The sequence below is a fragment of the Galeopterus variegatus genome, unplaced genomic scaffold, assembly GCF_000696425.1.
Source record: "Galeopterus variegatus unplaced genomic scaffold, G_variegatus-3.0.2 Scaffold6939, whole genome shotgun sequence".
Classification (NCBI taxonomy): domain Eukaryota; kingdom Metazoa; phylum Chordata; class Mammalia; order Dermoptera; family Cynocephalidae; genus Galeopterus; species Galeopterus variegatus.
Window position 1 is genome coordinate 2,038 of NW_007733050.1, and position 12,601 is coordinate 14,638.

At 35.6% G+C, this 12,601-nt stretch overlaps 1 protein-coding gene across 1 annotated transcript in view; it reads left to right on the plus strand.

Annotated features, from left to right (window-relative positions):
- Positions 1-750: 750 nt before the first annotated feature.
- Positions 751-12,601, plus strand: part of LOC103606904 (mitogen-activated protein kinase kinase kinase kinase 3-like) — a 113,314-nt gene continuing 101,463 nt past the window's right edge. The window contains exons 1-2 of the mRNA XM_008591462.1: positions 751-757; positions 944-996. Of these exons, the coding sequence (XP_008589684.1) occupies positions 751-757; positions 944-996 (60 nt within the window). The remainder of the gene's footprint in view (positions 758-943; positions 997-12,601) is intronic.

Genomic DNA, 12,601 nt, shown 5'->3' on the forward strand with positions numbered 1-12,601 from the left:
CATTAAGAGTTGTTAAATTTAAACTCTTAATTTACATTAAGAGTTGTTATTGAGAGGTGTTGATTTATTCCTAGCATTTTATTATTTTTTGATTGTCTTAGGTGTCATTTGTTCCTTGCTTTCTGTTTTGCTCTTTGTTGTCTGTTTTTGTTGGTTCCTGAGGTTGCCGCTAATGATTTTGTTCGTTTGTTTTCTTTTCATGATTGTCATTTTTTTTATAGTAGTGGGTTTTTATTTTACTTGGATTGTTATGGCAGTGGTAGTTATCTTCCAGGATCCAATCCCTGTACTCCCTTGAGAATTACTTGTAAGGGTGGTCGTGTGGTGATGAACTCCCGCAGTTTTTGTTTGTCTGAGAAATATACTATTTGCCCTTCATTTCGGAAGGACAGCCTTGCAGGGTAGAGTATTCTTGGCTGGCAATCTTTGTCTTTTAGTATTTTGAATATATCATCCCATTCCCTTCTAGCCTTTAGGGTTTGAATTTATTCGTTTTTTGTTGCTCTTGGAAATGGAATTAGTATTCTGGTATCACAGCGCACACTTCTCAGAGTCGCGCTGTCTCCTGGCACGGCCGCTCCAGACACGTTGCCATCTTAAAAGCCTTGTTCCTTACTTATTATTTCTTTCTCAGAAGTAATTTCATCAAGTTCCAGACCAAATTCAAAACAAAGTTCATCAAATTCTTCGTCAGTGTAGGTCCAGCCTAGGGCTTGGAAAAGCAGATCTCGCTTCACGCTGACAGTCGGCATGGCGAGTCGGATCCAAATTTGTTAATATTTCTGAGAGCCAGTTACTTCATCTGTAAAAATAGATATAATAATAATGCTTACCTTATAGGGTCATTGTGGAATAAATGAGATACTACACCTACAGTTTCTGGTACAGTGCCTGACATATAGTAAGTATTTGCAAAGATGCACTTCTTTTGTAATTATTGCAGGTATGATATCGTCATTATCATCACCATCATTATCATATTCTGAACAGTACTTGGTTAGTACGTTGACTCAGGGGCAAAATATTTTCACATTGGTTATGAATTAATATTTTATTAAACTTACCAAAAAAGTCCTTGTTTAAGCATTATTAGTTTGTTCTAGGAAATTAGCAAATATACTTTTTGAAGGTTGCATGATATCGTAATCACCAAAAGTTATATTTTTTGAGCCCTCTAAATATTAACACACATAAAGAGATTGCTGATTTTTATCTGCTTCACACTAGGACTTTTTGCTAGAGTGAAAATTGGCAAAAATCACTGAAAGAGCCTGCTATTGGCATTGTAAAATTGTTGAAGAGATAGGCCATGATCTGAAATAGGTGCTCTGACAAAGTCACATAATTCTTCTGTCAATCTCATGAGTTACTGTTTGCTAAAATATTTAATCTTTAAATATGCTTACTTTGAAATGCCAGAGTTACTAAAGAGAAAATACATGTGGTTTAGCAAAGTTGCATTTCCTCATATAAATCTTACTCCTTTTCAATTAGAACTCTTAGGGATATTCTCTTATGTTTTCATAGAAAACCATAAAACTAAAATCTGTGTGCTTTTATTTTGCTGTGTGTGTAACATAGCACTGCTTAAAACTTTCAGAGATTCAGAATCTGCCAATATTTTGAATAATTTAACTTGAATTACAAATAAAACATCAGTTTCTTGTGTACAATTTTTTATGTCATATATAGATTGTTTTACTTTTTAAAGTTAGTAGCACAATTTACATTTTTGCCTTTTTAGTTCCTAATAATGCGTGTTTTTTAAAAATTAAAACACTAAAAGAATGTAAGAGTCCCTTCCACCTCCCACTTCCCCATTACTCCTATCTAACCACTGGTTACTGTATGTATCCTTTTAGAGCATTTTTATACATATGTGAACTTTATATAGGTATGTATGTCTGCGTGTATGCTACATACTCATACATTTTGTTATTTTTAATACTATATTATTTACAACTTGCTCTTCTAATTCAATACCATGTTACAGAAATCTCATTATGTCAGTACATAAGGCTCTACTTTATATGGTATTTCTTAGTATCAGTGTACCATAATTTTATTTGTTTTCCTAATATTGGACATTTAGTTTGTTTCTAGTTTTTTTTTTTTTTTTGTTTTTTGTGACCGGTAAGGGGATTGCAACCCTTGGCTTGGTGTCGTCTGCACCGCACTCAGCTAGTGAGCGCACCAGCCATCCCTATATAGGTTCAGATATACGAACCCACGGCGGGAGCACCGCTGCGCTTCCAGTGCCACACTCTCCCAAGTGAGCCACGGGGTCGGCCCTTGTTTCTAGTTTTATTGTAAATATTATTTCAGCAAACATTTATATTCACATATATTTGTACATTTTTTAGAATAGAACAGATTGTTAGAAGTGAACTTACTGGGTCAAAGGGTATATGTTTTAAAAATGATGATACTAAAAATTGATCCTTTAAAATTTATTGTTCTAATTTATACCCCATCATAAATATATGAAGATGTCCATTTTCCTCATATTTTTCCCATTCATTCATGTCACTAATTCATATGAATTTTGCCAAACTGATATGCAAAAAGTATTTTATTATTTTAAATTATTTGTATTTCTTCTATAAATTACTATTTAGTGTCATCCTCTGTCCATTTTCTACTTATTTATTTTGCCATGTAGAATCCTTAATTTTTATGTTGCAGTTTTTGCTGACTACTGAGTTCATGTTATATTTGTAGGCCTTCACTTCTTGATATCAAAATGCACCATATTTTCTTCTAATAGTTTAGTAATTTTGCTTTTTACATTAAAGTCTTAAAACAATTTATTTTTGTGTGTAGCATGAGATAGGAGTCCAACCTCCCCCCTCCCTGCCACCAAATGAATAGCCAGTTGTTCTAAAAGTGTCTTCACCACTGATTTAAATTGCTGCCTTTATCATATTCTAAATTTGGAGTTTATTTTTTCCCCATTGATCTATTTGTCTATTCTTGTGTCAGAAACAAAATTTTCTAATTATTGTGTCTTTATAGTATGTTTTGATACCTGCAGCAATTTATCCTCCTCATTATTCTTTGGATAATGTTCCTTGGTTAATCTCATACATTTTCACATCAACATGTATTTTAGAAGGCTCTTTGCCTTCTAGAGGAAATTTGCAGTTTGTGTAATGGGATGTCATGCCCTTAACTCTGGCTGTTTTTGAACATATGACTTTGCAGGCTTAGATGCTCCATCATCATCTAGCAAGGTTTTGACCATGCTACCTTCTCACACTTATTTCCTAAGACTTTCATCACTGGCTGTCACTGCCTCTTACCTTTGCTGTTTTCCACTCTCTGTTCTTTTTTAGCTGCTTACCCTCCCAACCTTTCTCCTACCAGTATACCAACTCTGTTTGCTTGTTTGCCTCTGGTTTTCAGCTTTTGTGTGGAGCAGCTAACCTTTTGTAGATCTCACTAACAAATCAGAATGGATGCAGGCAATTCATAGTACATCAGGTTATGATCTTAGGTTTCTTAATTGTCAACCCTTTCGTTGTTACTGGCTGCTTAGAGTATACTTCACAAATGCCAAACAGACTTTTTTTTTAAACCATGCTTTTGGAGCTGTTTTATTTGATTTGCTCTGATTTGCAGGAAGTCGGTTCTCCTAAAAACTAAGATATTATTGGATAATCATTACGATACTGTATTTCTGTCATGCACAATTTGAGATATACTTACTTACTTTGCCACCCTTGTCCCTAACCTTTCAGCTAAGTCCTTAAATGATGTATTGGAATATACTGTGCCAAAATAAGAGCTGTTCTGAATTAACTGGTATGACTGACTATATCAACCTCTACTCTTGGATAACTGTTTCATGTAAGTTTATATTTCTATATCAGATATTTTAAGAGGATGGCGTTTTACTTTATCAAATTGTTATTTGCTTTATATGTGTTCATCTTATGAGACATTTAACAATGAAGTTCCTACTTAATTTTAAATGTGTTTTTATAGAAATTGGAATTACTGGTTTTTCTGAATATACCTACTATAGTACATTTTAAGCAGACTCATGTAGGTTTTTTAACATTTTCCCAGTTTATGCAGATTTTGAGTCACTTTACTAAGTTAAGACAGTGGAAAACAAAAAGTACAAAAATCCCACCCTGTGTCCTTGGTCTTAGATACACATTAAAATAGTTAAAGCTTTTAAATAAATTTTTTTCTGATTATGAAAATATTTGCCTATCTTATATGTAGGAAACATAGAACATTGCAATAAAGACAATAAATATTACCTTCCTTGCTAATTTAAAATGCAATTTTATGCATTTATGTCTGGGTATGATTAATAATATAATAGTTGATACTTATTGAACACTTAGTGTCTGCCTGCATGAACTGTTCTATACTCTGTACGTACTGACAAATTTAATCCTCACAACAACCCTATGGGGTAATTTACCTCATTTATTATCTCCAATTTACAGGTGAGGAAACTGGCCCATGGAGGTTAAGGAACTTGCCCAGTGTCATACAGCTAATAAATGTATGATGTATGTATGCATAATAAATGATGGAGCCGAGATTCAAACTCATAGTACATACTCATAGCCACTATGCTATATTGCCTTTGTATGTATTAATGTTTGCATGTGTACCATCTTGCCTGCCTATTTATTTTAATGGAATAAGGGTTTCTAAAGGGATTCTATTTTTCCCTTGGGATTAACGGACAAACAAATAAAAATTAAGGGGAGAATCTTTTTCTTTTTAATTTGTGTACTTTTATTTGTTATTTTCTGTGAGATGTTCACTTTTTATAATGTGAAAAATAGGTTTTTAAAGGAGACTAGAATTGTGATTTCATAGATATTTATATTGTGAGTTTTCTATTTCTGGGAGAATAGTTAGAGTTTAATGGATTCAAATTCCATCCCACCCACAGGAAAGTCCCTTTGCAGGCTAGACTCAAGAAACTTTGGGAGGAAGATGTAGCACTGTTCAAGGGTAATAGAAACTTTCTCTAATTCCTTACTTCAATCCTTAAAGACATCTGAGATTATCCTGGGAAACCACAAGCTGTTGCACCAAAGTGTGGTACTTGAAAATAATACTCGTTAGCACCAGTGAGATCACTTTAGGTTGCTGTTAAAGATCTGGGTCTCTGGCTGCTGCCATGCCTGTCTCTATTTAATCTTGTCTTTGGACTCATAACCACCTTCTCCCTATCTTTTTCCCTGAACTGGTTCTGTTTCTTTTTCCATAATCTGCTGTTACATTTCTTTTTCCTGTCCATCTGGCCGAACTCTTTCATAACTTATTCGATAATATGATGTCTTGATACTTGGCAGCCTGGTGAGCTCAGGTCCAGCTTTTTGGAAAGGAATGTCCCTGCTCCATTATGGCGTTTCCTTTGAGGACTGTTCTAAATTCCTCTGGATTGAAATTGCAACAGAAAGCATAGCTATTTATTCCTGAAAATAATTACTTCAGCAAATATAATGTGGCTCTTGTTGATTTTTGCCCTGGAGAACCACAACCTGGAAAACCTGGAATAAAGTAGAATTTTAGCCATTTCTCTCCATTCTCATTGAATTACGTTTGTTCGTGCTGTCCTCATTTCAAGTCTGTTCTAGTACAGTATGTCTTTAGAAGTTGTCCCCTTTTCCTTGGCCTCTCCTTCAGTTTATCCCCTGAGATTACTATAATGTAATTGAAGTAGAAGCCCAGCAGTAACAGAAGCAAGTGAGATGCTGTTGAAGAGTGTTGGGAACAGAGGAGAAAGACGAAAAAGTGGTATTTATATTGGTCATTGTCTTTCTAATAGGCAAATTTTTAGTGAAAGGAAGAATAATAGAAAAATTTTACAACGTATGATAAAAAATGTTTCTCGTGTTGCTAGGAGTGCTTTGTAAGAGTAACATTCAAAGACTTGGTGAAGCTGAGTTTGTCTGTTTTATAAATATATTTAACTTATACTTTTGGAATTTTGCCATGAAAAAGCATGTATATGTTCTCCTGATTTTACTGATTTTAATGAAAGATACATATCCAGTCCTCAAATGTAGGCCCATATTCCAATAATTTGTTCACTTACCCCAGGACTAAACATAAGTGATTTTAAATAAAAAAATTAAGTTTGCTGTTACATATATATTTTTTAATGGATATATTGTTATTACTACAGGCAAAAATGGGATTCTGAAATGGATAGGAGCTTAATTTTATGGTTGATAACATTTGAAAGATATATTCCTTTGTAAGATAGAAATTACCCTAAATAAAAAGGCTTCTAAAGAGACAAAGATTTAATCTAGACAACCAATTATCTGCGTAAATAAATATTCAGTTTATTTTACATATTTGCCACCAGTTTTCACAGGTTTTTTATTCACTATATTTATAGGTGAAACCCTCAGTGATTTGATCAAAACACATTTTCTAACAAGCTCACTTATCGGTTTCTCCAACCCAGAACAAATTAGGAGGTGGGGATAGCTCTAAGCATCACAGTGACAGGAGCCCTCAGTGATTTGATCAAAACACATTTTCTAACAAGCTCACTTATGGGTTTCTCCAACCCAGAACAAATTAGGAGGTGGGGATAGCTCTAAGCATCACAGTGACAGGAAGAAATAACCACTGACAACCTGATGAGAGAGAGAGGGAGAAAACCAAAATCCTTCTAATTAAATAAGCAGAACAGCCCTGATTTATTTGGAGAAGTGGTTCTTAACCTTTGAGTTGTGACACCTTTGAGGTGTCTGATGGAAGCTGTAGACTTTCTTCTCAGAAAGATGTGTAAAGGTATATCAATTTGTATTCAGTCAGGGGATTTGGGGGCTCACTGAAGCCCAGCCTTGGGCCCCAAGTTTAAAAAAACTATGATTTAGTATATGGGCAAATACCTCAGTAGACTTTAAGAGCTTCACTTTATGACAGTTTATAGATAATTTATGTAATTGGCAATATTGAGTTAACAGAAAGTGTTCAATTTTGTACCACACATTTAATAAATATACGTATTTCTTTTTTGAATTAAAAAATATGCATTTCCATCACATTTATCCCATTATCTGGAAAACTCAGTCTTCATTTCCTAGAGATACTGGTTAGTGAGTTGTTATTCTGTATTTGCATTAAATAATCTACATTTTAGCATTTTCATCAGTGATGTCCTGAGCCTTTTTGTACTAGTGAGATTGAGTACATCTCTTCCCAACTCCGTGTTCAGAGATGCCAGGTTTGTAGCTTGTGATCTACCTTGGTTGGAATGTTTACACCACTAAAACACGATAAATCAAGGCTTGCTCTGCCCTCATTCTCCCAAGCTGCTTTTTAAACATTTACCAGCACATAACTTTTAATTCAGAAAACATTTCGTGACTGCCTGTTGTGTTCCAGGCACTGTTAAGTTGCCCAGGATATAGCAGTGAATAAACAGCATTTACTTAAGTGAGTGTATTTTTCTAAAACCTAAATTTCCTAATAATTTGAGGGTTCCTTAGTCAAATAATGGTGGGAGATGTAGAGTCAAACAAAAGTAAACAGTTTTCTTTACCGCAGAACCTTCAAAATCTTTTAATGTGCTGTTGTGCATAGTTAATCTTGAGGAAAAAAAATGTAATATGTATTGTTTTCAATACTTAACCAAGGAACTCTTTTTTTCCCCCATAATGTATTTAACATCTTTCAGAAATAGTATTCTGCTGCTCCAGGGCAGTCAAATCCCAGATGTCAGGAATTGTTGAATAAAGGTTCTTACTCAAGGAATGTGGGTCAGAGTACAGGCAGGATTTCTTAAGACAGACTTTCCCACCATCTGTTTATAGGTGATTTATTTATAGGTTGTGGATTGAGTTATTTTATTGATGGTGTCTTGAACCATTTTATTGTATTTTCATTTCCAATATTTAAAAGAAAAAGCAAAGTAATGAGAAAGCACTGTTCTGCTTATATTGTTATTAATCTTACAAAAGTGCTTTCCCTTCTAATCTGCAGTTCTGATTTGGGGACGCTTAATGATAGGTACATCTGAACTTCTACCACCACCTACTTCCTGCTGCAGGATTTCTCCTCAGCCCTGGGCATCTCTTCCTCCAGAGCCTCCCCCCCCCCCCAAGGCCCCCCCCCCCCCCCAATGGGAGATTTTTAAACCCCATTCTTCTGCCATATCACTCTCACTAGACTACATTGTTTCTTAAAGTGTGATTGATGGACTACTGACTGAATTGGAATCACCTGGGTGATATTAAAATCATAGGTTCCTGGGGCTCACCTCAGATCTGCTGATTCAGAATCTGTCTGTGTGGTATGGAGACTAAAATCTGTGATTTAAAGCAAATCTCTGAGTGATATTTATTGAGTTGCTTAATTTCTGTATTGAGTAGTTTAAACTCCGTTTTTTGGTGGGTATATACAGTATTTCTCATCATTAAGTGCTATTGTCATTTTGGCCAGGACTGTCATTGTGTGACACTCTGTAGGCACAACAGGACATTTAAAATCCTTGGCTCTTACCTACCAAATTCCGTTATCATCTCCAGTTATTGGGACAACCCCAAATGCCTCCACGTTCTAAACACACCCTTTCCACCTTGTGGGAGTAGCGTCCTCAATTAAGAATCACTGCTATATGCTACTTTTATTATTCTAGAAGTTGCTTTTAATAATTTATACCTAACCTAAGACCCCAAATTACTCACTAGCTCTGCCCAGTTTCCAAATAATGCCAGGTCTTTAGAGCGATTTAACTTCAATCCTACCTTCCCATTTCTGTGGCTTTTTGTTCAATATGTGAGTTCTGGCTTTTTAAAAATTGCATAATTTAGACATTATTATTGTTATTATTATTGCTTTATATGGTTCATCAGTGTTTGTTTATCTCTACCCAGTATTGCCAGTTTATTTGATTCATACTTCTTGCATTTTCAACTTTCCTTCTGAGTCTTTTTTTATCCTGAAATATACCCTTCAGAAGAATGTGTTATTGCATGTCTTTTGGTGGTAAACCCTTAGTTTTTGTTAGAAAATGTCTTTATTTTTGTACTATCTCTTTTTTTTTTTCTTTTTTGTCTTTTTTACTGACCGGTAACGGGATTGCAACCCTCGGTGTCGCACCCGTACCGGGGACCGGCAACGAGATCGTAACCCTCAGTGTTGCGCCCGCACCGCGCTCAGCCAGTGAGCGGGAACCGGTCTCCACATGGGATCCGAACCCTCGGTGGGAGCGCCACCGCGTTCCCAAGCGGCGCACCCTCCAGTGCGCCACTGGGCCGGCCCTGAATTAAATACGTTTTTGATTGAGAGTGAAAATGGGCACTATTAATTCTGCTGGGACAGTAAACATAAACCAGGGGTGTCCTGGGCATACCAACGACGTATGTCACTCTGACTATCAGTCTTCCTGTGAACTGGTTGTCCTTGCAGTGGGCACATACTAGTCCAATTAGCTGTTGGAAAGCAAACATTAAACTGTTCCTTCAGCAGTGAGTGTGGATTATCCACCTCCCTCTGAAACAGAGTACTTGTATGGGAGGCACCCTGAGGTTTGGCCTGCCCAGTACACTCAAAATAATGTTTTCTGTCCCCAGGCTTTTGCTCGTGTTTTTCTTCCTGTGCCTTTTCCCCCATCCCTTTTCTATTGTAAATCAGCCCATCTTTGAAACCTCTGCATAAATGGTATCACCTTCATGAAGCCATCTGTAACACCTTTTTCAGACTTAGAAGTTGGTAGTTATATTGTAAAACTCAAATGGCATAGTACTTTAGTCTCAGTCTCTAAACCTGGCTGTGTATCAAAAGCACCTCAGTAGCTTTAAATACAGATTCCTGGGTCCCATTCTAAATCTGTTGATTCAAAATTAGTGCAAGTGTTTTCTTGTTGTTTTGTTTTATATTTAAGCTCCTTGTTTGATTTTTATATAACTAGCCAGCTGGTTCAGTGTTTGGAATCTGTTAATTTAGGCTGAAATTATTTGATATAAACATTGATTTTTAGAGTTGGAAGGAACCTTAGAAATATTCTTTCACCTTCGTGTTTTTAAATTGGGGGCAGAGGGATCGGGAGGAGGACACAGGGGAAGTTACTTGCTTAGATTCTGTTGATTGTTACTGACAGAACCATGACTAAAGTCTGCATTTCTTAACACTCATTTCAGAGCCTTTCTGCATATTCACATTGGACATATCCCCTTCTACAAACAGTAAGCTTTGAATACCCCAGGCTGCTCAATACATAGTATATGGTCAGATTTTTTATTGATAATTACTGTCTCTAACTCACCATATATAATACCTAGCATATTTTTTGGCTCTTAATGATTGCTTCTTGATCATGTTGTTTACCCTCAGTCCCACATTCAAGGAATACTTTCTGACAGTTGGAGATAACTCAACAATCAGCATGAAATCATCTCAGAAAAATCCTTTCCCAAACTGGTTCTTATCTGAATGGCCTCTAAACGGTTCACTGAACCAAACTGAATTCTGGGACAGCTTTGAAACAGTTGTTTTTCCCCTCCAAACTGAGGTCAGTTTTAGATCTGCAGGATTTTCCTCACCAGGCCCAATCCTGTTGAGAAAGGTTATCTAGGATCTATGAGGGGGTGGGGGTGGGGGGAACGGGGCAGGGGTGGGTATGCCTAAGCCTAAGCCTAAGGTGTGGGGCTAGGGTCAAGAAAAGGCTTGTGGAAAGTGATGATTACCTAAGCTGAGCTTCAAAGGATGTCTCGGAGTTAGGCCAGGGGAGGGAGTTGCGGCAAAATTGTGGATAGCATTGGGGAATGGCAAATTATTTAGTTTGGCTGGAGCATAAAGTACAAATTAGAGATGAGTAGAAAGATAGAGACTAGATAGTAAAGGGTTTATACTTAAAATGCTGTATTTCACATCTTTATATCCACATGCAAAAGAATGAAATTGGAGCCCTACCTGACACCATACAAAAGTTTACTCAAAGTGGATCACAGACCTATATATGTAAGAGCTAAATCTATAAAACTATTAGAAGAAAATCTAGGAAAAATCTCTGTGACCTTGGGTTGGTTAATGGTTTCTTAGCTACATTAGATAAGTTGTACTTTATCAAAATATAAAACTTTTGTTCTTTAAAGGACACTATCAAGAAAATGAAAATAGAACCCACAGAATGGGAGAAAATATTTGCAAATCATGTAAGGAATATCCAGAATATATAAAAAGAACTCTTACAAGTCAACAATAAAATGACAACAGAATTAAAAATGGACAAAGAAATTTATGAATAGCCAGTCATCCAAAGATATTCAAGGCCAATAAACGTGAAAAGATGGCTCATCATCATTAGTCATTAGCAAAATGCAAATCAAACCACACTTCATACCCACTAGGATGGCTAAAATAAAAAAGACAAACAGTGGTTTATATTGGCAAGGGTGTGGAGAAATTGGAACCCTCATTCATTGCTGATGATAATGTAAAATGGTACAGCTACTTTGGAAAACAGTGTGGCAGCTCTTCAAAAAGTTAAACATGGAGGTACTATGTGACCCAGCAATTCTACTCTTAAGTATGTACTCAAGAGAAATGGAAAGATAGGTCTGCACAAAAATTTGTACATTAATGTTTGTAGCAGCATTATTTATAATAGCCAAAAGTGGAAACAATCCAAATATACTTGAACCGACGAATGGCTAAACAAAATGTGGCATTTCCGTACAATGAAATATTATTCAGCAATAATAAATGGATGAATGTGCAACATGGATGAATCTGTAAAATGCTAAATGAAAGAAACAAAGGGCCGCATATTGTTTGACTGCATTTATATGAAACTTCTAGAATAGTCAAATCCATAGAGCTGGAAGGTAGATTAGTAGTGGCCAGAGACTGAGAAGAGGAGGAATAGGGAGTGATTCCTAATGGGTTTGGGGTTTCTTTGGGGATGACGAAAATATTCTAAAATTAGATAGTAGTGGTGGTTACTTCACTCTGACTATACTGAAAATCACTGAATTGTACACAATAAAAGGGTGGACTTTATGGTATGTGAATTCTATCTTGATAAACCTGTTATAAAAAGAACTGTATTTCGTGAAAAATTTAAATACTCTTGCAAGCAATTTGGATTTTTTTCTTTAAAGTAGTGGTATGTATTTCCTGAAGAGTTTTAAACTCAAAAACAATTGATCAGAACATTACTTTGGAAGCATATGAGTAATGGTGGTCATGTCAATGATGTGGCAGAAGACTAAGTCTAGATGCTTAAAATATTTATCCTCAGTTTTCTGCCCTTAGCAAGTATGAAAATTATGTTACTAATAGTGAATTAGAGAATTTTAACTTTGTACATGGTAATATTTTATAATATCCAATTTGTTCTCATTTAAAAAAATAATAAATTGCTCAAGGTAATTGAAAAAAGAATAGCAGTTGCAGTATATTAGAGATAATATTGATTTTAAGATTTACTCCAGTTTGTAACTTTGACTCCCGTCAATTTAGAGACAGCGAAATATGATTTATTTTAGCCAGAAGACCAAGATTCTTGATGAATCATAATGCTTTAAAGACCTTTCATTAATTAACATGGATTTTGATGAGGGAAGGCTCAGAAATCAGTTTCCTGAAGGTTTTTTGTCTTTTC